At 37.9% G+C, this 27,782-nt stretch overlaps 1 protein-coding gene across 1 annotated transcript; it reads right to left on the bottom strand.

Annotated features, from left to right (window-relative positions):
- Positions 1 to 492: 492 nt before the first annotated feature.
- Positions 493 to 24,287, bottom strand: LOC5577796 (cuticle protein 19). Its single transcript, XM_021843263.1, has 3 exons — positions 24,156 to 24,287; positions 10,116 to 10,313; positions 493 to 1,947 (listed from the first exon to the last, which is right to left on the bottom strand). The coding sequence occupies exons 1-3, from the start codon at positions 24,165 to 24,167 to the stop codon at positions 1,717 to 1,719; spliced, it is 441 nt and encodes a 146-aa protein (XP_021698955.1). The 5' UTR covers positions 24,168 to 24,287; the 3' UTR covers positions 493 to 1,716.
- Positions 24,288 to 27,782: the final 3,495 nt, after the last annotated feature.

The raw sequence follows: 27,782 nt of genomic DNA, 5'->3' as shown, positions 1-27,782 counted from the left end.
TAGCCATGAAAACCAACTTTTAGTATGGTTCTCTAACTCGGAATATCGAGTAGGGGAGAGTTAACTGTATATTATTTGATACGGCCCATTTATGACCTGTGTTTAGCTCGAGTAACAGCGTCTATGGTCCAATGATTTTTTGACAAAACTACTCCTTTCTATTTAACACGTTTTTTGCCGATCGGCTTTAAATTTAACAGAATTATCTTTACAGCCTATTTCTATTACGTGTTTTGACCCAATGTCCCTTTTGGTCTTACAACTCTTTCGACCTTAAAACCATTTTAGTCAAACTATTGTTTCATCTTAAGGATCCTTTAGCCTTACTAGCGTTTCGGCCTACCTCCATTCGGCCTCATCCCCTTCCCCTTTATACCAATGAACCAATGGTGTACGATAATAATCTACCATAAATTGATAACCATTCCATTCAAATTATTATATTGGTTTGCTATCATGTGGAATTCAAAGACATCAACAAAACACAAGTCGTTCATCTGTTTTACTCATTTTTATTTAATCATCATTTTCTCGCAACATTTATTTCGCACGGTTTTTCTCCTCTATTATACTCGCTTAACTAGCTAGAGCGTAACAGCATTAGCCTAACAATTAACAGACAAGACAAAAAAGGCACGAGGAAAAAAAGCTTCGACGTCTAATATAAAAATACATATCAACATAAATACAAAGTAACAAGTTTTTGCTTTTTGCTACCGATGAAACTGAAACTGTACGTTCGTTAACGGGTGCTTGAGGGGGGTAGGAATTACGAAGAAATAACCATCTCTCGTTGGAAAAGCATGATCAGTCTCGTTAGTCTGAAGACGGCGTAGGTTGCATTGAAAGACAGAAGCCAGTCCGCATTTCTGCACGTTCCACAACTGCACGATAACAAGAGCAGTAAAAGTTGCCACTGGTCAGGAAAAATCATTGCGTCACAAGCAGTGCATCTCTCGGCAGTGGAAATTACATGAGCTGCATTAGATGGTGATAGATTTCTATTTTGATGTTTCCTGTTTGTCTACATGGAGCGAATTGCGACAGGGTTTATTGGCGGTAGAACCAGTTCTTCACGCGAGCACCATTTATCACCTAGTCAAACTCAATTGAGGAAGCTTTGATTCGCAATGAATTCCAAAACGAGAAGTTATCGCTCGAACTAGGAAAAATGCATGATCGTCGAAAGTGGTAGGACCAGTTTGCAGTTGGCGTTTTCCTAAATGGGTTGGTCTTCGGTAATTAACTATTTACATAACGCAGGCAGTTGTTCAGCCTATCGCGTGAAACATGCTCGGTATCGACTTTTCCCGATCGTTTTAAGCTTTTGACTTTTCCGTTCGTTAAGTAGCTACTTTATTCAAATTTTATCGTTTCCTTTTCAATGCTTCACCCGGTGGTTTCAAAGTTGCTGCAAAGCACTGAACGGAAACTTCGATGTTCCAAAACTAACTTTAACAAAATAACAAATAACAACAAGGGGGTATCACAGTTCAGAACAACGAGTGGATGTTGTCAAAGGCTTAGCTCGAATTAACGGAATAGGGCGATTCCGGTAGCGGTCTTGACTTGAGCACTGATCCGATGGTAGACTGTTAGAGAGTATCCGTTACATGGCGCCCGCGACGTATTGTTCACGGTGACTATTTTTTGGTAAGAAAAGGCAAAAACGCAGTCTACAACGACAGTGCGATGCTTATTCTAGGACTGGAGGCTTTAGTAGTGGTCGGCACTGTGGTGATGGGCCACCGGAGCAGTTTTGTGCACGACGGCGTTGAACCCGCTGTGCTTGTCGGCGGTGTAGTCTACGGTGCGCACCGAACCGTCCGGTTCAACCAGGGAGTACTGGCCCTTGACGACATCGCCGTCGCGGGTTTCGTGCTGGCTCTTGACGTCACCGGTGTGGAAGTCGTTCACTCCGTACTTGAAGGCGTACTTTGGTGGGGCCTGTGAAGAGAGAGAGGAGATTTCACATGGGTTAGTTCTTAAACTATCCATTTTTAATTGTTGAGAATAATCTTGAAAATTATTAACACTAATTCTTGTGCGACATATAACATATGAAAGGTAGCACATCTAGGCATAGACATAGCAGTTAGGACAATCACAAAGCGGAACAAGTTTTTGTGTCAAGCACCGAATAAAAAGATATTTTTTATTATTAGTAGCTTAATCTACTCCGTTTTTTAAAGTGTCATAGCCATGGTCATAACACGTCTGGTTTTCGATATATTGATATTTGAAAATACATTAGTTATCGATTTCAGTTAATTTGAATGCAAATTTGCAAGCTTGTTTGCTGATTTATATGTTAAATTTACTACAGAAACCAGTTTAAGATAATTAAGAATACGAAACAACGAAGCTTTTAAAGAAGTTTCTAAAAATGAGTTTTTGATGATTTTCTTTTATTTTTAAATATGTTTTTTATTCTATTTTTTTATTTCTTTATTAGGTTCATTCCAAACATAGCATTCATTTCTCATATCTAGGTGTTCTGTGTTATTAGACAACAATATTATCCTAATTTGGTAAAACAAATTTTAGATTTTATTAATGTTTTGACTGAGAGTTTTTAATTACATATTACATTTCATTTGTCGTGGCAATAGAAGATTGTAACGATTTTTGTCTGAAATTATTCATTATTTTATTTGACATTTGGTCCAATATTTCAACATTGGATATTCTATGTTTTTGATGATTTAGTTAACTTTTGTAGCTGGCTATATAGAAAACAACGAATATTAGTATGGGGGCCGTAAACATGTTCGAAAACTGGATAAGAACGATATTACCTAAATCGGGCCATTTCAAGCCAAGGGCCTAGTCAAACTATGTCACAAACAAATTGAAGTCTTGCTTTGCATGCTCGATTGCTTGAATAGCACATTCAAACATCAATGAAACCAGTATTTTCTACAAGTTTGATGACCTGTAGCACAAAATTGTAACGTGCTTGAATGTTTCTGAGAACGGCAAAGAACTCAACAATTCCAAACAAAAAACATGGAAGTTTTTATCAATTTCAAATAAAACATAATTCACGCGAATAGCTCGATACCGTTACAGTCTGTGAGAGTTGCTATTCTTGAACGTTCTCTCGTCACGTACCAAGCGAGAGAATGAATGTCAACATTCATAGGGTCGATGCACCAATGGCCGCATAGCTAAAAACAAATATTCGTATAAAATCGAAAAATAACGCCAGCGTTATTATTTTTACATCATCTGATAGCTTTTCATCTTGATTTTATGGGAAAAATATGAAAACTACGAAACTCATATGTTTGTATTTATTATCGCTTGTGCCACTTTAGGAATACATGTGCCTATAGTAGCACCATTTCTAATTTCTGTACCTATAGTAGCACTAGCATCACGGCGTTGGCAAAATACTAATCAAAACCGTATTTTTACAAAGCTTTTATATTTTTCCTTCAAAGTGTGAATCAAAGGCTTTCGTTTGATGTTATAAAAGTTCTTAATTCATTAATTATTTCGTATAATAAAAAATAGTTTCTCTCAGTAGTGCTACTACAGGAACAATAGGTTTACTATAGGCGCAAGGGAGCTCAATTTTTAAGCTAAACTAATTATTTTGATCATTTTTTGAACAAAATCAAGCTGTGTATCAATGGTACTTAGATAAATAGCTCCTGACCTTCATGTCAAAAAATATTTTGAACAGATTTATAGCAAAACGGCCGTAAAAAGCCACTAGTGCGACTAAAGGGAACTGTTCACTAAGGGAACACTGACCCTAGGGTTCACTGATTTTGATATGCGACGAATGGTTATGGTTGGATGGTTAATGGATCGGCTTCTTCTTCTTTCTGGCGTTACGTCTGGGACAGAGCTGCTTCTCAGCTTAGTGTTCTTATGAGCACTTCCACAGTTGTTAACTGAGAGCTTACTATGCCAATGACCATTTTTGCATGCGTATATCGTGTGGCAGGTACGATGATACTCTATGCCCTGGGAAGTCGAGAAAATTTCCAACCCGAAAAGGTCCTCGACCAGTGGGATTCGAACCCACGACCCTCAGCTTGGTCTTGCTGAATAGCTGCACGTTTACCGCTACGGCTATCTGGGCCCCATTGGATCGGCTTATTTGAATCAAAATCCAAACGCTGGAAATATGTATATTGTTCTACAAAACATAATAAATTCAACAAAATGAATTTTGAATGGCGGTGAAAAAAAATAAAATGTGTATTTTGTATGGATTGTTTCACAACTCACCGGATATTCAGGAGAACGAAATCAAACGAGTTTTGTTGCATTCGTCCTTTGAAAAATTACAGCGGAAATCATTTATCTTTACAAAACTTTACGAATGTTTTCATACAATATTTTTTGCTCTTTCAACTTGATTTGTTTACTTCTGTCAGTCAAGCTACACAAAAGCAACAGTTCTTCTTCTTCTTTCTGGCATTACGTCCCCACTGGGACAGAGCCTGCTTCTCAGCTTAGTGTTCTAATGAGCACTTCCACAGTTATTAACTGAGAGCTTACTGTGCCAATGATTATGTTTGCATGCGTATATCGTGTGGCAGGTACGAAGATACTCTATGCCCTGGGAAGTCGAGAAAATTTCCCATCTGAAAAGATCCTCCACCGGTGGGATTCGAACCCACGACCCTCAGCTTGGTCCTGCTGAATAGCTGCGCGTTTACCGCTACGGCTATCTGGGTCCCAAAAGCAACAGATGTTTTACACGAAAATAAAAATATAACCCAAATTGTGAGGTAAGAAAACAATGCAAACCATCACAGTGATCTGTTACAGTTACTTAATTTTGAATAATTTTCGAATTGTGTCTACACATAATAATAATGTTGCTTTGATATTCAATTACAATTCGATGTATTGTATCCAATACGTTATATTATACATTAGAGTGATGCAAATTTTTAAATTTATATTCCAATATATAGCATCCTCCCAAAGTTTGAAATTATTGGAAGAAATTCGCCATGTACAGGCCATATGGAGATTACTTTTGTGTTTAGCCCTTTATCTCTTCGTCATAACATTTTATGGAAAAGTTAATTAACTCTTTTCATGCGCAATCCTTCAGCTACAACTTTGCCGAAGGCCACATTTCGATTGGACTGGACGTCAGGGTAAATTGCTATGCTTAACTAACTGCTCGGCAGGCAATAATGGCGCTCCTGGCGGGTAGAATAGATCAAAGTAATCTAGGCTACTATGATCTACAGCAAAAAAGTAATTTAATTCACGGTGCCCTGACAGACCGTTATTATGAAAAAAAATAATTGTCCATCAAATCTGAGTACAGGGCTCGATTCCTACACCTCTGAACCAATTAAAAAAATCTCTAGGAGAAATCTTAAGAAATCTTGATTTGAAGTTTTTGACTAAAACTTTCATTATAATCCTTATTAAAATTTTGCAATAACACTGAAAAAATCTATAAAAAATACTCAAAAAGTTGGCCAAACTGTTCTCAACTAGTGTAATATTGTTACCGTAAATGTTAGAAATATTTACAACTAACTTAACTTACCGAAGCGGCTCAAGTATGTTTTTCATAGTTTGTTGTTTTAAATTTAACTGATTGTTGTTTTCTATGTTTAACCGATTGAAATGTAAACAAGTAAACTAACAATTAACATTGCTGTTATTTAAAAAAGGATCTGAGAATAAATGTGGCACAATAGTAATTAGAAGATAAGTCATGTGAATACTTTGATAGTTGATTAGAGCTAGTATGCTTCATTTTTGATTTGGTTTGGTTTGATTTGCTGACCTCCACCTAATTGATGCAACTTTTTCTGCCGGCATTCGCACAAAATGACCAGTTCACTGAAGTTTTCTTATTTAATTCGGTCAATAGTTTTCGCTCCTGTTCTCAAATATATGTGCTTATAGAGTCTAGAATAAGCGTTTTGCACAGGGATAATTGACTATGATGTTTCATTTAGGAATGTTTGCATTCATCGTTGCTCTCTTTGCATTAATATAGAAAACTGATTTTGTTTTTGAAACTCTTTTCAGTATTGTACGATAAAGGATGTTTTTGGAAGTTGTTAACGAAATAATGGATCTATGAAGTCAGATAATCCTTTATCAACCAACAGTGTAAAAATGTCGTTTCCTATTGCAAGTTGCGGATCCTAATGGTTAAGTGATCCGCAAAAGGAAATGTTCGCAGGCAGAACACGTGTTTCACTACACGGGAAACATTATTATCAAGTTCATCTACATCTCCATCAAGCACTGCTTCAACACCAACACATCTGAAATTGCTTCTTTCTCTACATGCAACCATATACGTTTGGGTAGAGTAAGTGGCATTACAAGCTCATCCTAGTTTTCCATCTTTATAATAGCGAAATGTACTTTTGGGACCAATACTAATCAGAAGACACAGTGACAAATTGAGACATGAATTTGCGAAAAAAAATGCGATCTAGTGAGAGTGAGACTCGAACTCACGACTCCGTGTACGCTAGACCGGCGCTTGAACCAACTAAGCTATAGAACACCTTATGGTCCGATGGAATAGAAAACCAAACTGAATCCGAGTACTAACCATTAACACGTATCTTTTCGCAAATCCATGTTTCTTTCGCTCTTCGATGGTCTTCTCAGCATGATGGTTGAGACTTTGGAACCAAAAAAAAAAAAAAAACAAATTATCCTCACGTCTCATCAAAATGTGTTCTATGACAAAGTTGTAGCTGGGAAGATTTCACATTAGTAGAGTGTGTTCACTTTTCCATAGATTATTATTACAAGCAGTTAAAGGACTGAACACAAACGGTTTGCCTTTTTCATAGTAATTTCCATATAAACTTCAAATGGCGTGTGCACAACCAAATTTCTTCCAAATCTCTTCAAACTTTGAGGGAATGATTTTCATCTTAATTGACACCGTTTAAGCATCGGTTAGCAAAAACTTCAAAATTTATTTCCTATTTATTTGCTAAATTTATTCCAAAGTATCACGCATGTTTTTGCACAGCACTGAATTTCTATACACTTTTGATCATAAAACACAACTTTGAGAAAGGTCTCTCAAGTGACTATCACCTGATGAGATCAAAAAAGGAATACATGATTTAAATGGATTTTTCCCAGTCCAAGTAGTCACTATGGAAAAGTGAACACAATCTGGCATTCTTCGGAAGGGCTTTCACAAGAATATGATTTAGTTCACTTTAACAAGAAAGATCTAAATGATATTAAGGCTTTAGAAAAAGCAAGACTTATGTTCGATATTCGTGCGACATGAGAACATTTCCAGAAACCTGGAGGAAATTTCCAGAACCCCACTCAGTTCCGTGGGGGCCACAAGTGGGATCATGGTACAAAACATTGCCGCATGAATGCTAAATGCATGATTTGCGGAGGTTCTTCTCACGCTAAGGATGTCTGTCCAGTGATGGACGATACCAGAAAGTTTGGATGCACTAATTGCAGAGGCCCTCGGTAGCTTAGTTGGTAAAGCGCTCGTCTAGCATACAAGGAGTCCTGGGTTCGAATCCCAGTCGAGCATGTTGATTTTTTTTTTCATAATTTCACCCATATTTTATCCAACGCGTAACGAGTTAATTTATTTACAAATCAAATTGTTATTGGATTAAGTTTTTCTAATGGATCCAAATAATAAAAATATAAATATTTTAAATTGAAATGCTCGTTCTTTGAATGGTAAAGAGGACGAGCTGTTAAATTTTCTTACAGCTAATAAAGTGCATATAGCAGTTATTACTGAAACATATTTGAAACCTGGATCCAAACTCAAAAGAGTTCCAAACTAATTTGTTTATCGTAATGATCGACTTGATAGGGGATGTGGGAGAGTTGCAATTATCATTCATAGGCGTAGAAAACATCTCTTCTAGAAACCCATCTACGATTGATTTGGTCTTAACCGACTCTAGTCAACCTGACAAAAATCCTGATTTTGATTCTGATCATGTTCCTGTTACATTTCGAATATCCATGAAGCGATTCTCAATCCTTTCAGCTCCACTTTCAATTATTTTCGAGCCGACTAGAAAATATATATATATATGAAACATATATTGGCTATAATCTTGATGTTAACATTTCTTTACAAACAAAACTTGATATTGACAATGCTCTTGAAACTTTAAAAAATTCCATTCTTGAAGCGAGGAGCATTGCAATTCCAAAATTTGAATTCGTGATTACAGACGATGATCTTAAACTTTTGATCTGTCTTAAAAACGAGAGGAGAAGGCAATTGCAACGCACTCGCGATCCTGCTACGAAAATTATATGGCAGGATTTTCAGAAAGAACTTGCAAAACGATTTTCACAATTAAGAAACAAAAATTTTGAAAATAAAATTTCCCAATTGAACCCTGGCTCTAAGCCATTTTGGAAACAATCCAAAAAATCAAAAGCCAACACCGGCATTGAAAGAGGAAAACAAATTATTACTAACTAATTGCGGAAAAGCTCAAAAACTTGCTATGCAGTTTGAAAGCGCGCACAATTTTAATTTAAGTCTTACTAGTCCAATAAAAAATCAAGTTACTCAGGACTTCGAAAATATTCTTAAACAAGAGAACGTTTTCGAAAATTCCTAAGAGACTGATTTGGAGAAAATCAGTTGGTTTTGCACTGACACAGCTGAAAAAGTATCAGCATATTTTATGGATATTAGCGCGTACAGTGATCCATTTTCAAGTCAATATAAACTATCAAGAATAAGTTTTATCACTTTGAAATGCAAGCTGAAAAGTCATCATGGACCTATGCACGGGTTCACTATCTGACGTTTTTGCGGTGCCGTGTTATTTACGTGACCATGGCAACAAGTGAATTCGGCACCGCTCAAACGTCAAATTAGTGGACTCGTGCATCGGTCCATTGTTGCCAAAACGAATGACGGGCTACTTAGCCTTAACATTCTTAGTTGATATATTTAACAAATGTTTTCAGTTGGCATATTTTCCTGACAAATGGAAACATGCTAAGGTTGTACCAATTTTAAAACCTGACAAAAATCCTGCAGAAGCTTCTAGCTATAGTCCAATCAGTTTGCTTTCCTCCATCAGTAAACTTTTTGAAAAGGTCATTTTGAACAGAATGATGGCCCACATCAACGAAAATTCAATTTTTGCCAATGAACATTTCGGATTCCGCCATGAACATTCGACCACTCATCAACTTTTACGTGTAACAAATTTGATCCGTTCCAACAAAACTGAAGGCTATTCTACTGGTCTTGCTCTTTGTGGAGTTTTTCCATCTGTACTTGTTGACAGGTTGAGTAACAATGACTTGTTTCGAAGGCATGGCCTGCTCAGTGTGATGCTAAACTACCACACTCTAGACTCTAGACAAGGAAAACGCATTCGACAGTGTTTGGCATGAAGGTTTGATTGTAAATTTAAAAAAAACTTTAATTTCCTAACATACATTGTTAGAACAATTCAAAGTTATCTGTCAAATCGTACACTTCAAGTTAATTATCAGAACTCCAGATCTGAAAGACTTCCTGTAAGAGCTGGTGTTCCTCAAGGCAGCATTTTGGGACCAATGTTATACAATATTTTCACATCTGACTAACCTGAGTTACCTCAGGAGTTTCGAAAAACCTTGTTCGCTGTATCAACCTTTGTTCGGCCTCTCCGCCAAAGGACGAAGTCTGCGTGACATCTGTAGTCGGTTGCAAAAAAGTTTGGATATTTTTTCTTCATACTTACATGTTGTCACGTTGAAAGGGGTTCCAATAAATTGATCAGAACTCATGCAATATAAAAATGTAATATTCAAAAATCACGCTGAGGGCATCCAAATCAAATGTAACAAATATTGAAATTTCTATATTGTCTTACAGCTTCTTACGAGATGGGTCATGTTGATCAAAGTTACTTCGCTAATCAATGATAGCCCGTTTCACCGTACAATCGATTCAGTCACTTTGAAATTTAATCGTCTATGTTTTATAAAGTGGTTTGTTTCGCATGGGAAAGTTTTATATTGGTCTAATCAAAATAATCTAACTCAATATTCCATGCTTTAGGTGTAACTGCGTTTAAGGTTGTATCATAGAGTCACACAATGAATAATCCCTTCAATTTGCTTAACTTTCCCCATGTACTCACATAGTAATCAACATGCTCGTCCTCGTGGTGGGCATACTCGTGGTGTCCGTGGCCTCCGTCTCCGAGTGAAATCCGCGCAATCTGTCCATACTGGTGCTGGTCGTGTTCGGCTTCCTGTTCCGAGGCACCGTAGTAGTCACCGTAGCCTCCCGGGTAGGCAGCGGCGAAAGCCAACAGGCAGGAGGCAAACACTACAAACTGTGCACACGTTTCGATACGAATCGCCGAAAGCCAACCGAAAGGAACATGGAATCAAAACAAAACACAAAAAAAAACAAAATGAATCGTGTCAGTGGGTCTGGTTTAAGATTGAGAGATATACACAAAGCTGGTGGATAAATAGTAGGGTGGTCCATAATGATTAAGCTAACTACAAAAATCTCAAATCACATCCCCAAATTTGTTCATTTGGATCTCCAAAAGCTACTGTGATATTATGAGCGGAATCCGTCAACTCTAAGGGGGACTTAACTGCCCATAACTGCATTATGCAACACTTTGTAACACTTGTAACACTCGACAAAAGAAGGCATTGAGGGGTCTATTTTGTAAATCGAGCGGTTTCATGTGACTCATCTGGGTCATTGTCGATCAAAGTAAGCATGCATATTTCAGATGTCACCCGTCGACTCCCATAGTAATCTAGTCACATAGAGTGACACCTGTCGATAAACTCGAGTGACAGAGCCGAGTCGAGCGAAATTTTTGGTCGACAGTGACTCCAGTCGAGTCGTTTTTGATCGACTCGCCTTATAAAATAGGGCCCTGTGTAAATGGTATACCAAGTGTGCATTTTATGGCAGTATGGGAGGGACCTTAAGTTTGTAAAAATCACCAAGAACTCAAAAGTGCTTATTTGCGGCTGAAATTGTATGCATCTCATACCGTATACTGGGTAAATAGTCAGAAAATATTTCTGATAGAAACTTTATTGCTACTACATTACGAGACTGTAATATAAGCTGAATTTGACGGTTATGCTGTTACAATTACCAATGTGACAGAACAACTCGGTTTGTTTTCCAATTTTCTAGCACAATCACACAGATATCAGTAAGTTGATCGAAAATATTTATCATTTGATGACTCTTCACAGTATAAATTGTCCTAAATTTCATAACAATTTTGAATATAATCATTAGATTTCCAAGCATGATCTACGAACTTTTAATTTTTTACATATGCAAATAAGTGCATGAAATCTTTACAGAGCTAATTGAAATCAATGTTTGTGGACAATCTGTGTCTAAGATACCCTCGGACCTGAGAAGTCGAGAAATTTTTCATAGAAAAGATTCTCGACCGGCGGGATTCGAATCCACAATCCTTGCTGAATAGATGCGCGTTTACCTCTATAGTTATCTGGGCTACACCAGGTCCCTCAGAGGTAATAATATAAAACATTGCAGTTTGATTTTTGTTTTCATCTAAAAATGGACCACCCTAATATGTAAACATTGTGCAACAGTGCAGCAGTCAGTGGGTGAGCGGATCTGGTGGTGCAAAGCGGATCGATGACTCGCACAGATTACGAGATGGTGCTGACGGTCTGTCGGAGGCTACGGGGTTCGATCGTTCCGGTGGTAGGTAGTTAACTGTATAATTTTTGATTGCTTTCGGTTTCGCTTGATCATCATAGCGATGCATTGGATGCGGTGCGTGAGTGATGCAAGAGCATGGTCGGTCGTAAACGCATCGCAATTATGAAAATCATTAAGGTGAAACAGTTTGGAAGCATCTTCTAAGATTGCACTGAAACTTCAAAGGCACAAATCTCGCGAAAAACGCATCCAACAACAGTGAACATTTTATTTAGGCTTTCTGCATTAGCAGAAAGCTTAAAATGAGAAGATCAAAAACGTTTGCCAACTATTTCTCTAGTTAAGTGCCTTTGAAAACGTGAGTAGGGGCATAAGTCGGCCATTGTGACGATCATCTGTGAATTCCGAAATGTTTCACCTTAAATGGCGATGTGGGATGCTAATGAGATTACTGTCGTATCCTGGGTGATGATCGAGAGTGTCGACCGGAGGCAGCTTTTTATGCTATTACTTTCGCTATCTTCAGTGTCATGGAAGGTATGGCTGAGGGTTATTGACCATGCAATTGCGTCGATTTTAAGTAACGTGCTGCTGAATACAGATATTGTGCATGCAATGTAAGGCATGTTAAACGTTGCGGATGACCATCTTCATCTTTTTAGCACTGAAACAGAGCCTGCTTCTCCGATTAGTGTTCTTATGAGGACTTCTACAGTCATTAACTGTAAGCTTTACTTGCCAAAGTTGCCAGTTTTGCATTCGTATATCGTGTGACAAGTACGATGATACTCTATGCCCAGGGAAGTCAATGAAATTTCCAATACGAAAAGATCCAGGACCGACCGGGAATCGAACCCAGACACCTTTAGCATGGTTTTGCTTTATAGCCGTGGACTCTAACCAATCGGCTAAGGAAGGCCCCTAGGATGCGGATGCGGATGGCCATGCTGTATGGGGCCGTCCATTAATTACGTAAGGGTTTATGGGGGGGTGAGGGGTTTGAAATATCTTACGCGCCATACAATTATTTTTTTATTTTCATACAAAATATCTTATCATGGGGGGGGAGGGGGTTGAAAAATCCCCAAAATTGCCTTACGTAATAAATGGACCGCCCCTATGTTATCGATTGAAAGTTTTAACCAGGCTCGATAATACTCCTCAACATCATCAGAGTTCGATGGCATACTCTAGAGCAGCGTAAGTGTAGAACTAGCCCTCGTGCGTTAAAATACACTCAAATAAAGATTTAAAAAAAAAAAAAAAAAAAAACTCTAGAGCAGCGGGCTGCCTTTGCCCCAAAGACAAATTAAAGACCTCGATGTCCCTTGCAGTTGCCCAAAATTTTATGGCTCATAAGGTAATCTAGAATGCCGTGAAAAGTGTACTGCGATCTGTCAAGCTTGGGTACCTTTTGTACTACCGAGGGACCAAATGCAGTATTAGAAGTGGTACACAATCTGAGCCCGAGTGTGACGGACCTGTTTGCCCTTTTTGCGAGGGAGCGAAAAACTGAGCGAGGAAGATGCAGCACAAAACACACCAGAGTAATATTCAATCAAAATAGAGTGCCATCACAACTCCCCGAGGACTGTTTTGTTCGGGCGGGACCCTAATGAGTTCTTTTGAAGAGTGAGTAAAGGTGAGCATTGCAACAAGAAAAAGAGTACCAGAAAAAATCTTCGTATTAATTTGCACGCTCACTCGAATAGCTTGTGTTGAAAAATTTGAGTTCAGTTTTTACTCCTCAGAAAAACGACAAAATCGTCTCATCTTTACATAGCAGAGGAGTTTCTATCAAGCCTGGTTTTAACTTTCTGAACTAATGTTATTTATACAAAACAATGCTATCGCATTTTTTGCACATTGCAGGAGGTTTCATAGTTTATGTGACACTTATAGAAAATGGAAGGATGTTTAATTGAAATGTTTTTGCATTTATCAAAATTATTCGTATAAAGAGTACCAGTAAAGTATATGCAACGATTTTTCAAAACGCAAAACGCAATATGCAAAAACTATCGAACAAGTTATCTATAAATTAAATACTTTAAACTCTTATCCAAAACATTGTTTATTTTTTAAGGTGAAACAGTTTGGAATCAACTTCTAAGATTTCACTAAAACTTCAAAGGCACAAATCTCGCGAAGAAAGCATCCCACAACAGTGGACTTTTTATTTTGGCTTTGTGCACTAGCAGAAACCTTAAAATAAGAAGAGCAGGAACGTTTACCAATTGTTTATCCAGTTTAATGCCTTTGAAAACGCGAGTAGGGGGAGAAATCGGCCATTGTGCCGGCCATCTTTGGATTCCGAGATGTTTCACCTTAATGTTAGCCTCTTTAAGTAAGGTGAGGGGGCCAGATAGCCGTGGTGGTAAACGCACAGCTTTTAAAACAAAAAAGGTCTCACTTAATAACTGTGGAAGTGCTCACAAGAACACAAAGCTGCGAAGCAGGCTGTGTCCCCGTTGGAACAAGTAGTATGGTTTTGAAATAAGAAAGACAAATATATGATCTCGTGTAAGTTTCAAGTCAAACTGAAGCTTACTTGAGTATATATTCATAGATGATTACTGTCAGTTCAACCAGTATGGAGCCTAAGGATTGCCTTCGTTTGAGTTCGAATGAAATCATATTGATTTATTATCTCTCTAGGACCATTGGAATCTTAGGAAATGTTCACCAGTTCGAACTTCCTTTTGATTAACTTTTACCCAACTAGAGCATTTTTGGAATTATTGTTGAGGTGCGCCGGGCAAGTTGAAACCGCTAGATAATAGCAAGGAAATTTAATAAAACCACTAATTGAACTTCACTTCACTTTTGCAAAAGAAAAAATAAAATACAAAAACTAAATCTGCTTGCATCATATTCAAAACTTGCCCTACTTGTTTCAGCTTGTCATGTTGTACCTTACAAATTGTTACAGTATTACATCCTCTCCACAAAGGCTTTTTGAAAAACATGTAAATTTACTTTTTTTTCTGTCTTTATTAATGAGATTTTTAGCCCTGGGCTAGTTCATCTCGGGAATTTACTATTCTTTTTTGTATGAATATCACCTCCACTTTTGTTTTTTTATATCCTATTATAAAAGATCGTGCGTTGACTAGGTCTTTGCCAGTTGGGACGTTTCCAAAGACACTAGTGGATGGGAGCAGTGAAACCATTGACATTTTTATTATTATTATTATTATTATTATTATTATTATTATTATTATTATTATTATTATTATTATTATTATTATTATTTTTTTTTGTTTTATAGAGTTTTGGCACTTCTCAGCAAAAAAAATGCTGGAAACTTTCACCTACCCCGGGCAATCTGTATGCCAAAGGGGATTAGGCTCTGTGGATCTCATTGGTCGGTTTTACTTATCCTAATGAGTCTGCTGGATGAGCTTCTCAGTTGTGGTGGTTCAGGAACCGTCTAACTATGCTGCAGGTTCCAAGAATCACCGCTTTTTGGATGCTGTGTAGGTCCTTCTTCAATTCCAGCTCGTCTAGGGACCTTAGGAGAGATTTCGGGACAATTCCGGTCGCTGAGAGGACTACCGGAACTATACGGACGTCCTCTAGGTGCCACATCTGCTTCAACTCCTCCGCCAAGTCGTGGTACTTCGCTATCTTGTTAGAGAACGTTGATTGGACATTGTGGTCCAGCGGTACAGCGATGTCGATGAGTGTAACTCGTTTCATCCTTTTGTCGTAGACTACAATGTCGGGGCGGTTGGCACGGATGAGGACGTCCGTTATGATCTCGCGATCCCAGTACAGCTTTATGCAACTATTTTCCAGAACCGGGTCAGGCAGGTACTTGTAGTAGGGCACAAATCGATCCACCAAGTTGTGCTTAAGGGCAAGCTGTTGATGCACAATCTTGGCAACTTCGTTGTGACGATCGAGGTAGGCTGATCCAGCTAGTACTGAACAGCCGGCAACGACATGCTCGATAGTCTCCCCTACTGAATTGCACTTCCTACAGCGGTCCTCCACGTCTTCGTGCAATATGTAGTGCCGATAGTTCTTCGTCGCAATTACCCGGTCCTGGATGGCTACCATGAAACCTTCTGTTTCTGAGAAGAGGTCACCCCGCACCAGCCACGTGTTTGACGCCACCTTATCGATGTGCTCGAGCTCCAGTTGATGGGGGTGCGTTCCATGCAACTCCTTCTGCTTCCACATTGCGATTATCTCATCGACAGTTTTGATGTCGCAGTTCAGCTGGTAATCCTCCTGCGCCAGATGCAGGGCGCTGAAGCCGTGGTCAGCTTCGCATACAGTGCGGTAAATTTCGTGGCGGTTCTGGCTTTCTACGAAATATGCCCGCAGCTGCTGGATCTGGGAGACCAATAGTGCCTGGATATCGGTGACGCCTCTTCCTCCTGCTGCACGTGGCAGGGTGACTCTCTCAATGGACGATTTTGGGTGGCGCATTCGGTGCTTGGTGAACGCCACTCGTACTGCTCGTTCTATCGCCTCCAAGTCAGTCTTGGTCCACTTTACCACCCCGAAACTATACGTCAACAGGGGCACAGCAAACGTGTTGATCGCCTTCACCTTGTTGCCGGCAGACAGAAAGCTCTTCAGAATACAGTTGACACGTGACAAAAACTTTTCCTGCAGCTCCTTCTTGATCATCGTGTGGCGAATACCTCTAAGTTGCAGGAATCCAAGGTATTTATACGTTTCGCCTTCAACCATATTACGAATCTCCTCCTGCTCGTTGACGCGGAAACAGCTGGCATCCATAACTTGACCCCGACGTAGATGAATTGACCTGCATTTGTCAATACCAAACTCCATCCGGATGTCGTTACTGAATGTCGTAACTAGCTGCAACAGCTGATGCAGCCTCTGCACTGATTCCGCAAATAGCTTCAGGTCGTCCATATAGAAGGTGTGGGTAACTCTTGTGCTCCTTTCCCCACTTTTCAGTTGGTAGCCATAGTTGCATTGGTTGAGTGCTTTGCTGAGGGGGTTCATGGCCAGGCAAAACCACGGCGGACTAAAGGTATCGCCTTGAAAAATCCCCCTCCTGATGCTGAGAGTCCTGGACCGTAACACAGCTGTACCGTCGGTAATGTGTAGGGATGTGCTCCACATCCCCATCGCGTGTTGCATCAGCCTGATGACGTTCCTGTCTACCTTATACAACTGCAGTACCTTGAGAAGGTACGAGTGCGGTACTGAGTCGTATGCCTTTTTGTAGTCGATGTACGCCATACTCAGGTTCCTTTGCTTTTGGGTAGCTTGCCCTACAATGACTGCATCTACGATGACCTGATCTTTGCAGCCTTGCGTGTTTCTGCGACACCCTTTCTGTTCCTCGGTCATCACGTTGTTGGCGTCGCAATGGGCTTGCACCCTCCTCGCTATTACCGACGATAGCACTTTATACAGACTTGAAAGGCACGTTATTGGTCTGTACTTCGCTGGGTCAGCTGTGTGTTGGTCCTTTGGCAGAAGAAATGTGACACCCCTGGTGATGAATTCCGGTAGCTGCGTGGGGTCTCCTAGTACCGTATTGAAGCATTCCGCCATCCGCCCATGGATCGTTGTGAGTTTTTTATACCAAAATTATTATTATTATTATTATTATTATTATTATTATTATTATTATTATTATTATTATTATTATTATATTTATTTAAGAGACTTTCAGCTCTATGCTGGTTAACCTCAAATACTATTAACATAATATCATGTTTTTCTTTTATTGTTGGTCAAGAAATAAGTGAAAACGATTTTTAAACCATTTGTTTTAATCACGCAGATTGACATCAATCTTCAAAAGCATGTGAAAAGATTCGCAATCGGGTGATTATTCATGAATTTTGAAGAAATTTACTTCTTAGTGAAACCCATTTTAATTTTAGATAACTTGGATAATATACACATTTTTCAAATATTAGATTTTGTGGAAAATTGCGTAAATTGGTTCAGGAAATGCAAAGTTATTTAAACTTTACTGAAGATTTTTTATTATAACTTGAAAGTTCACCTTCATGTCACTTGTACTTTCTCTAAATTCTTAATTTTTTTATCAACTTTTGAGGTTTCTCTTATAAGTGACTTGAATTCAGAAGAGCACACACATTTTTCGTTATAAAACTTCCGAAAAATTAGCTTCATACACCGCGCTACCACCGGAAGGTTAAAACTGTTATGGCAATGAATGAGTTAACAATCTGATATATGTTTGTTCAGCAAAATTGTAGCCAATAGATAAAAGATATAGTTTTTATGGGAGTATTGATTGTTTCACTACTTTATAACTTTTTCCACGCATAACTTTAGTCATACAATCTTAAAAAAGTAAATATCAAACATTGCCCAATGCCACTTGAAGAGCAATACTAGTTGAATAGCCTTCAGATTTGTTAGAAAGAATCATGTAAATAAAAGTTGTAATTTTCATGTATTAAAAGTTGGTAAGTATATTCTTTAGTATGTCCATATGGAAATCCGAACCAGTTAGTGGCAAAAAATAAATTGTGATTGAAATCAGAGGTTAAGAAAAATTTTTTCAAAAAAAAACTGATTAAGGAAAGCAAGCTGATTGATTGACATCGGCAAGATTTTTGTCTGGCCTTAAATTAACATTATTTCAATTTTCATAAAAATAATTCAGCTGAAAACATCAGTTGTATATACTAATCATGGACGATAAGCTATTTTCTGAAAGTTTTTAGTATGCAAAATTTCCATTATTGCCAAGATTTCAATATATTTGATATACGCATGAAATTCTCACTTCTATAAAATCTGTCCCACAAGAATTGTCGTTATCTTGATTGAGCGTTTCGAAATCTTAAACAACTTTTCAATTTCAATTCCACTGGTGAAACCTAAACCAAAATTGTGCAGGTCTTCAAACTTTTTAGGCTGCGTTTGTGATTCTCGTTTTTGGTTAATGATGTTTTATTCTACTCTCTCAACGCTGGAATAAGATTTTCAGAGATCTTCCAAAAAGGATAGGACCCAGGGTTATTTTTGCCATATAATACCGTGAGTATTTCTATAACAACTACTATAGCTACCTATATGTTTTATTAGGGCAATTGAATTAGCAAGAAAGTTTGAAAATCTTATCTCTCTGCAAAAAATCTCATCATTTACGGAGGTGATTTTAATGTAGTTCACAGGCAATACACACACAGAAAATTAATCGTAGTATATATACTGTGAAATTGTGAAATAAATCACCGAATTTCATATTTTCCTGTGAAATCTACTATTTTCCCGACAAAATCTGTGAAATCTACCATTTCACCATAAAATAAAATTGAAATTTAATATTTTTTCGTAAAAATTCCGTAAAACGAACAAATTGACTGTAACGTTATGAAAAACTAACAAACAGTTCTGGAATACCATTATTTTTACCGAACTTCTGTGAAACCATTGAACAGCCGCTCTGGCAGGCATGAGCTCCTATTGTTTCAGGTTTTGTACTCCATTAACAAGCAGTGTAAGCAGTGATATAGTGGTAGCAAGCCTGCTTCCTGATCGGTCGGGAGTTCGATTCACGGTTGGACCATTTTAGAGTTTTTCTTTATGATTTTGTTCAATGATTTTACAGTTTTTTAACAATGCCTTATGGTGAAACAGTTTGGAATCAACTTCTAAGATTGTACTAAAACTTCAAAGGCACAAATTCCGCGATGAAAGCATCCAGCACTTTTTATTTTGAACGTTTTATTTTGGCTTTGTGCACTAGCAGAACGCTTATAATAACAACATCACAAACGTTTGCTAACTATTTCTCCAGTTTAGTGCCTTTGAAAACGTGAGTATAGGCACAAGTCGACCACTGTGACGGCCATCTTTGGATTCTGATATGTTTCACCTTAAAGCAGACAGACAGAGAACGTTTGAATTCCACGCAAATAAATTTCTACGATCCTATTTGGGGCTTCTTGGTACAAATCGCAAAACCCTTGTAGTTTGAATAAATGTTTTATTTAAGCTGTTTAACTAAGATGAATATTTCATGTAACATTTAGCAGTAACTTTATGCAAAAAAAAGGGATTTTTCTATATCATACAACAACACACGATAAGTAGAAATTGATAGGCGTGGATTTCAAATGTTATCTGTGTGTTTGTTTTGTGCCAACGTTCTCAACTTCTGATGCAACCGATCTTCAGTTGTATCAAAATATGAACCGCGGGTGCAATCGACGCACAAATGGACGGTGTTCGAACCGATGTACACTTCACACATGTTTGGGTAGACTGGCCCTTAAGCAAAAAAGTTGTAAAATTTAGGATAAGAAAAAGCTTTCTCAAAATTTCAACTTATTTGGTTGCTCCCCCAGATGGCGCATTAAATCCAAAGTTTGTATGGAATCTTCTTCTTTCTGGCGTTACGTCCCCACTGGGACAAAGCCTGCTTCTCAGCTTAGTGTTCTTATGAGCACTTCCACAGTTATTAACTGAGAGCTTACTATGCCAATGACCATTTTTGCATGCGTATATCGTGTGGCAGGTACGAAGATACTCTATGCCCTGGGAAGTCGAGAAAATTTCCAACCCGAAAAGATCCTCGATTGGTGGGATTCGAACCCACGACCCTCAGCTTGGTGTTGCTGAATAGCTGCGCGTTTACCGCTACGGCTATCTGGGCCCCATGTATGGAATACTCGTCTCAAATATATTGAAAATTGACCCTATGTCACTGTTTCGTTCCGTATACTAGTAAATCGCGTTTAATTGAGCCCAGAATGACATGTTCACTAGTTGATACCCTAATGAACATAGTTGCAGAAGGTTGTATCTGGATTGAAGCTCATTTTCATTAACCTTTCAGTTGTTGACAGTTTAGCTAAGATCAGCTCTTTCGTACACTGTCATAGGTGGCTATGATGCGCTCAATGGCTACAACCCAGATAAGTTGAAGAAATACTAAGCAATAAACCTGGAGGGTGCCCCGTGGAATTATGCAACTTTATTTTTCTCCCATACTGAGCTGGGCCAGTCTAATGTTTGGGTTTAGGTTCAGGTTCGAGTGTTTTAGTTTGAACTAGAGAAGGGCAAAAAGAATCGGAGGCGTTCAAAAGATCCGGATCACTCAAAAGAACGAGTGATCCGTGGCTCTTTTTTGGCGAGAGTCGGTTCATTTGATCAGCACGGATCAGACAAAAAAAAAAGAACGAAACGATTATTTTCCCCTATTCTTTTTCGTTCGCTTCTCGGCTTTATAACGTTTGACACGTGCCTTGATTTGCACGCCACACATGCAAGCAAAGTTTTCTGCTGCACCGTGCTCTCTGCGCTCTCAGCATAGACATACATATTTGCCCACCCATTTACACACAGGAAGATATAAGAGATATAAGATAGAAAAATGTCCACTTGAATGGCAATCACATTTTTTGCTTCTTTCTTTTGGTTCGGGTAAGGGAAATCGGCCGAGTGTATCGTGAGTTTCTGAGGAAGAATGTAAGAAGAATGAGATGGAGAAAGAAACGACAGGAACGCATGTCGCGCAACAGAGAGCGCTCTTTTTTGGTTAGCTCGGTTCAGTTCGCTCTTCTTTTGCCATCCGCTGGGCCACTGAACCGTTCCAAAGATTCGGCTCACTAATATGAGTGATTCGGATCGGATCCGTTCACTGAAATGATCCGTTTTGCCCACCTCTAGTTTGAACACGAGAACAGAGTACAAGGAGAGTACGAAACTGCCTGAACCAACGTGTTCGATGTTCATTTGGGAAGACTGGTTTCTCCATATAAATTTGCATATATACCTTCAACGGCTTTGGGTCACCTGTTAATTTGTTACCAAAATGGATAAACATTGGTCAGAGCTCTATTTCAATCATACGGATTATAAGGAAATTTTCAATTTGAACCGCCCTAACATCAGTCCTAATGTTTCATATGCATTACAGTCTGCTCTACAACAACTGAAAATAGAATTGATAGGATTAAGAATCGCTACATGCGAAATTTGTGAAGTAAAACTGTAACTACAGTGAAACCTCCATGAGTCGATATCGACCCATAGAACCATACCAGAACCAAAATGTCATGGTTACTATGACGGATCCTGCTCCCTTAAATCATTTTGTTAGAATCGCTTTGGGAATTATCAAAAGAACGGTAATTGCTATAAAACTTTCCAAAGACCAAAAAGTAGCTAGATTTATTGCGAATTATTTTTTGCAAGTCAGTTAGAAACAGATGAATATCCAAATAAAGAGATATGTAAATACAATACTCAAGCTGTGTTCCAACACAAACATCCAAAGTTTCAAATTGTTTGGATTCAATTTTCAAAAAGTTGGATGTTTTCTACGCTTTTTACCAATGATAGCAAACACACCATATGCCTTTTCGATTAACAAAAAGACTTGGTTTTAAGTTCAAATGATCCAATGGTTTTATATTAAGTTTAGATCCAGATTTTAAATGGGTTTGAACTGTCAAAAATCCATAACATGTAACGAGCTTATAATCATGATTGCATCAATTGCCAAAATATAATTTGTTAACATTTTTTTAGTAAATGTCGCCCCAATTTGGACTGTTTCCTGATATTGAAATATAACATCATTTATATGATATTGTACGGAACTTTTCCGTTGGTGAAGTTTCGAAGCTGAAATTTAGTGTACCCGCGGCAATATTGGCATGGGAAGCACCATACAAATCAGAATCACATGACCCATGATTACCTACCTCATCATTGATAAGAATAAAGACAGCTACTTGATAAACATGATTCAAATTTACCCGATGATGTTTGACACAATGGACCTAGTGTTGGCACATGCAGCAAAGAGTGGGACTTTGAAAAATACTTCCAGGCTTCCGGAAATGTTCCCACGTCATATAGATAGAACATAGAACATAAAACAAAATTTTCCCCTTGACGTGGATGTAGAATATAACTTATGATCGAATCCCATCCCCGACATAGTCACTTATGACGTAAAAAGTTATAGTGACGACTTCCTTCGGAAGGGAAGTAAAGCCGTTGGTCCCGAGATGAACTAGCCCAGGGCTAAAAATCTCGTTAATAAAGTAAAACCAAACCAACTTTTTTTAAGAGGGTTTTTATCCATGTCAAGAAGGTCTATTCGACTATTGAAAACTTTCAACGTGGAATTTGAAGCCAAAATTAGTCATAAAAATTCTCTTCGAATTTATAATCTTTCCTATGATTAATTTTGGAACTAAGGAAAGATGTTCAGAGTTTCCATTAATCTATTTTTTGGAGTTTTTCACAGCCTTGCTTTTGTAACGTTCAAAGCAAAGCCAAGCTGAAGGTATTTGGATTAGATTTCCGATCGGTGTTATCGTAATATAAATTTCATTGACTTCCTTGAACATAACATTCATCATACAATAATCTGATGCCAAAATGGCAATTTTAGCAAAGAACACTTTTAGTAGGCTTTGAATAAAAAGAACTTTGACCTTTCGAATGCTTCATGGTTTGGTGATGTTTTTGGGCTTTGAACATTACTCCACATGAATGGAGTATTCTGCATCATTCTATGCAGAACTCATAAATTTCATATAAAAAAATATGTTTTTGGATCATTTTCGTGATTCAGTAAACCTTGTGACCCGTGACTTAGATCTCCAGTAAGACCCACATGTTCAGTAAGACTTAGTCCTTAGAACCACAGATATATTACTGTGTGCGTTTGAAATACAAATATCAAATGCGGGAACACCAAACGCGGTAAGATTTTTCACAAAGAAGGCGAAGTCAGAGTTTGATTTCCTTTGCTTGGTTGGCGGTGATATCGATAATGGTTGCTAAGAGTCCTTTGATAACTTTGTATTACTGCATTCGAAGCGCAATTAGAGAAGATTTGCACGTCAAACGCAAACAGCAATACAAGAGTTTAACCCCAAAACGTAAGCGCTTGCACAACATGCGGAAAACACCTTTTCATTAAGCATTACCATGGACCAAATTGGATAGTATTGTAGCTGGGATTATCGTACTGTTAAACAGATACAAACTCGGGATTTTTATTATCTTTCACACAAAGTTGCATCACCCTCTTATCACTATCGTCTGACCTTGTGTTCTCCAAAACTATATTCTAGTACTTCAATTATACAGGTTGAGACTAGAATGAAAATACGTACGCACTAATGAAACCATCGAAGTTTCAAAAACATTTGTTTGATTTTCCCTGGTTTTCAACATTATTCAGTAAATTAATTATTCTTGAAATTCACAAATTAACGACAAAATATTTGGTCTTTGCAACAATCACAAGCTAGCTTTCATTTGTCACATTATTTCTGAGCACTTGTATTTGTTTGACTTCGATACGTTGTATATAATTTCACCACGTTTCTCTGTCAACAGTTTTTGAATTCACTTAACATTCTGTATTTCAGTTTTACCATAATACACATTTTTGTACGATTTGTATCTTTTTTAGCATCACTTCCAGCACTGATAGTCCATTTCGTACAAAAAGCCTCCAAACCCGCACATCCATTTTTTGACTTAAATTTACCTTGAAGGCCATTATGCACCGATTTTCAAACACTACACCGTTTCTTTTCCCGAAAAACACGAAAAATCGCCCAAAAACCGTTAGTTCAAACTAAATCTGCACCGCACTGGAGACTAACACTGAATGATGTATAAACCATAAAATTTCCACGCTTTTATAAAGGTGTTTTCTGGGGGTTGGTTGGGAACCGTGGTGTGCTCGTTCGATCAGTCGTTCGTGCTTCTCCCGCGCGCACCAAAGAGAGTCTTTACGGCACTATGGGACGATTTTCATATAGAATGGCGACCAAAAATATGTTTGCTTGTCAGTAAGTTTTGTTATACAAATTTGATGTTTTGTTTACAGAAACAATTTTCGAGACAAACTTTTGAATAAAGCCAATTATCACCTGATGTAGTCTTTAATGGTTACCAAGTGATTTTTTTTAATTGGAAAAAGTCGAAATGAAATGAAAAAGTGCGAATATTTGTATCTAAATTGTTCATGATCCTTTGGCTACTATTTTAAAATACCCACAGAAAAGTATGGAATGCGTAGAATTTCAAATAAAAATCAAAAATATTGTTTTACGGGGTAATCTTCACAATTACTCGAACGAACGTACTAATTTTAATCACATTTCATTCTTCTTAAAACAAGTTTAAATAAACTTTCGAACAGTGTATAATAATAGGTATACTGTGTTACGATTATCAGTATATTTCTTAAAAAGTCTTATTTTGACATACTGTATCAATGAAATTAAAAAAGAATGATGATACTTCAGAAATATTTCAATAAAATTATGTACTATGGAGTAATGTATAAGAAAAACCCATCAGAACAAGTTATTTTTTTTCGAAAGTTGGCCACCTGATCGCCCATTGTGGATGGACGCTGAACCACGCTTCAGCGTCAGGTCTTGTACCTAGCCATCCAGTCAGACAAACCGAGGGCCGGTCGAACCTAGCCAAAGAAAGCGAAATTTTTATTTTTCCACCTTGGAAAATAGATTTAAAGCCCCAGTGTGGACGGATATCATTTCTCACGGTAACGGTTAGATTTGCGGATTGGATTTGGGGAATTGCCAATTAGTTGCGCAAAGGAAATATAAACGATATGGTTAGAATCGATTTAATTAACACGTTTTCATAATCAATGCTGAACAGGATTTTTTCTGTTATTGAAAACGATTCAATGAAGCTTGAAACTCTTTTGTAGAAACATGACTCAGATAAACTTGATCGTGCGTAAGAAGAAAGACTTTTTTTCATATAATTTTTTAATACCTTTATTAGTATCATTCCAAATATTACAATCATGTTCTGTGTTGAGAAACTCTATCAGCTTAGAATTTTTACAGGTATGTATGTTGATTTCACCTGCTTATAAGAGAAAAAAAAAATTGAATTAACACAATCTAACTTAACCTGAAGATATTAATAATTTTATTCCACATTTTTTTCCATGTTTCAAAATTGGATATTCTTTGTAACTTTAACTATTCCTTGTTTTAACTACTGTCTTAATAAAATAAAGTCATATCATATCTAAGGAATAAAAGAAATCAAATTGTGTTTGTTGCTTTTTGCACTGATTTTCCGATGTTTTCTTCTAATTTAATAATCTGTGAAGTCATATTTATTTTGTAGCTCAGCTTCTGCAGTAAATAGCGACTTCAGGATATTATGAGAGGGTCAGGCTTTTTTCAGGGAACGGGTGCAGTGTGGTGGTTATAAATCACACCGAGAACCTGGGATCGAGATGATTCTAACCCATACCTTGAATGCCATTAATTTGAATGCCTTTACTTCGAATTCTATTTCCCCAAACGACCTATAACCACGAATTCCATTAAAGTGGGGAATTGTCGTTCAGAGTAATTGTACACTCAGGTTTATGGTATATTCGGGGTAGTGGCATTCGGGTTGATATCAATTAGGTGGAATCCCCCGAGATAGTCACTTATGACGTAAAAGTTGTAGTTACGGCTTCCTTCTGAAGGGAACTAAAAGTCGTTGATCTCGAAATAAACTATCCCAGGGCAAAAAAATTCGTTAATATGTAAAGATGAAAAAAAATGAAAGAATAACAACAGAATTTCATTTCATCTCAGCCAGGCATATTTTTTTCACACAGTAGGTATCGTTTTCCCTTGCATCATTTGCTCATTACTCGATCCACCGCGGTGCATATTGGTTCGATATGGTCCAGCTGTCCATGTGTGCTCATACATGTTACATTCATACGTTTAGTTTGCAAAAGGTCCTTCTAGTAAACTAACTTAGCGCCCCCGGAGAAGAAGCCCATCCAACCCTAAGATCGATCTGCGACACGAAACAAGAGCTTTGTCATAAGCATCGGCTCTTGGGCAAACTTTCCGACCAAGAAGGTGTTCACGAGAATTACGGTGTTACATAATCGATTACCATAACCCATAATAATCTCATGCTTCTTTTTCTAGATCACGTATTTATGTGTGTACTTACTACTCCTATGCTGGATATATCCAATGGAGCGCTTTTCGCTGCAACTGTTCCAGCGGTTCCATACTAAAGCTACAATGAAAATATGGATCGTTACAAAAAATAATTGCACCCAATGAGCATATGCACGCTGAACTGTGTGGGGACGCTGCATCAGAATGGCGCTGCATGGTAAATCTTGTGAAACCAAATCACACGGTTCGCACGAGATGAAAAAAAAAATAAATACCGGGTAGCTCTAAACTCGAAGGCGGGCAGGTGGCAGAGAAAACTCAAAACGTTTCACCAACGGGAGGGCGATTAGCGCCAATTGATCTATCCGCCCTGTGATCAGTGGTTTTTGCATGTAACCTACACAATTCAAACGATCTGTGAACAGTGCAATTTTGCTGCATTGCGATTAATCTCATTAGAGCAAAAATGGTAAGCACATCACGCTGGGTCATCTCTACGTGCTTGTCTAGTCTGTGCCGGGACTCCCGTTGCATTGGTGTCTGATTGAATTCAATTGCAACTCGCAATGTTTTTTGATTTATTTTTGACAATCTATCAGAAATTCTTTATGAGTATTTTCTAGCGATTTCTTCAAAAATCTGAAAAAGCTCACAAGAAACGCCTATCTGAGCGCCTACCATGGCAAAGTTCAACATTGAAAAGAAAGCAAGCCGAAAACATATCCTACTTTCAGCATCAAGATGCACAGAAAAAATCTGTTTTCGCATCCGTGAACAGCAGTCATGAATTCGTCAACAAGCAAAAATACACCGTGAACTAGATCACGTTTGTGGGAACGCGTTGCCTAGTTCCGAGAACGTTCATGTAAACATGATGATACTTCACGGTGTATTTTTGACAGTTCACGTTTTCCAGAATTCTTTCTTCTATCATTACTATGGACCGATGCACGAGTTCACTAATTTGACGTTTGAGCGGTGCCGAATTCACTCGTTGCCATGGTCACGTAGATAACACTGCACCGCTCAAACGTCAGGTAGTGAACTCGTGCATAGGTCCATACTCCATAAAAAAAATGATTTTAATTTTGCCTTCATTTAAAAATTTAATTAATGATCAATTTTTACTTAACTATTTTTATAAAGCACTTATCTAGTTGCAGACTAATTCCAACATCAAGCATATATAGGTATATCTCAGTGAATTC

This window comes from Aedes aegypti, chromosome 2, assembly GCF_002204515.2.
Source record: "Aedes aegypti strain LVP_AGWG chromosome 2, AaegL5.0 Primary Assembly, whole genome shotgun sequence".
Classification (NCBI taxonomy): Eukaryota; Metazoa; Arthropoda; class Insecta; order Diptera; family Culicidae; genus Aedes; species Aedes aegypti.
This window is presented reverse-complemented; position numbering and strand designations above follow the sequence as displayed.

Excerpts from the sequence above, each read along its gene's own strand:
- LOC5577796 (XM_021843263.1), bottom strand. Across the intron at positions 1,948-10,115 it reads ACGAGCATGTTGATTACTAT|GCCCCACCAAAGTACGCCTT; the intron begins GTGAGTACATGG and ends CTCTCTTCACAG.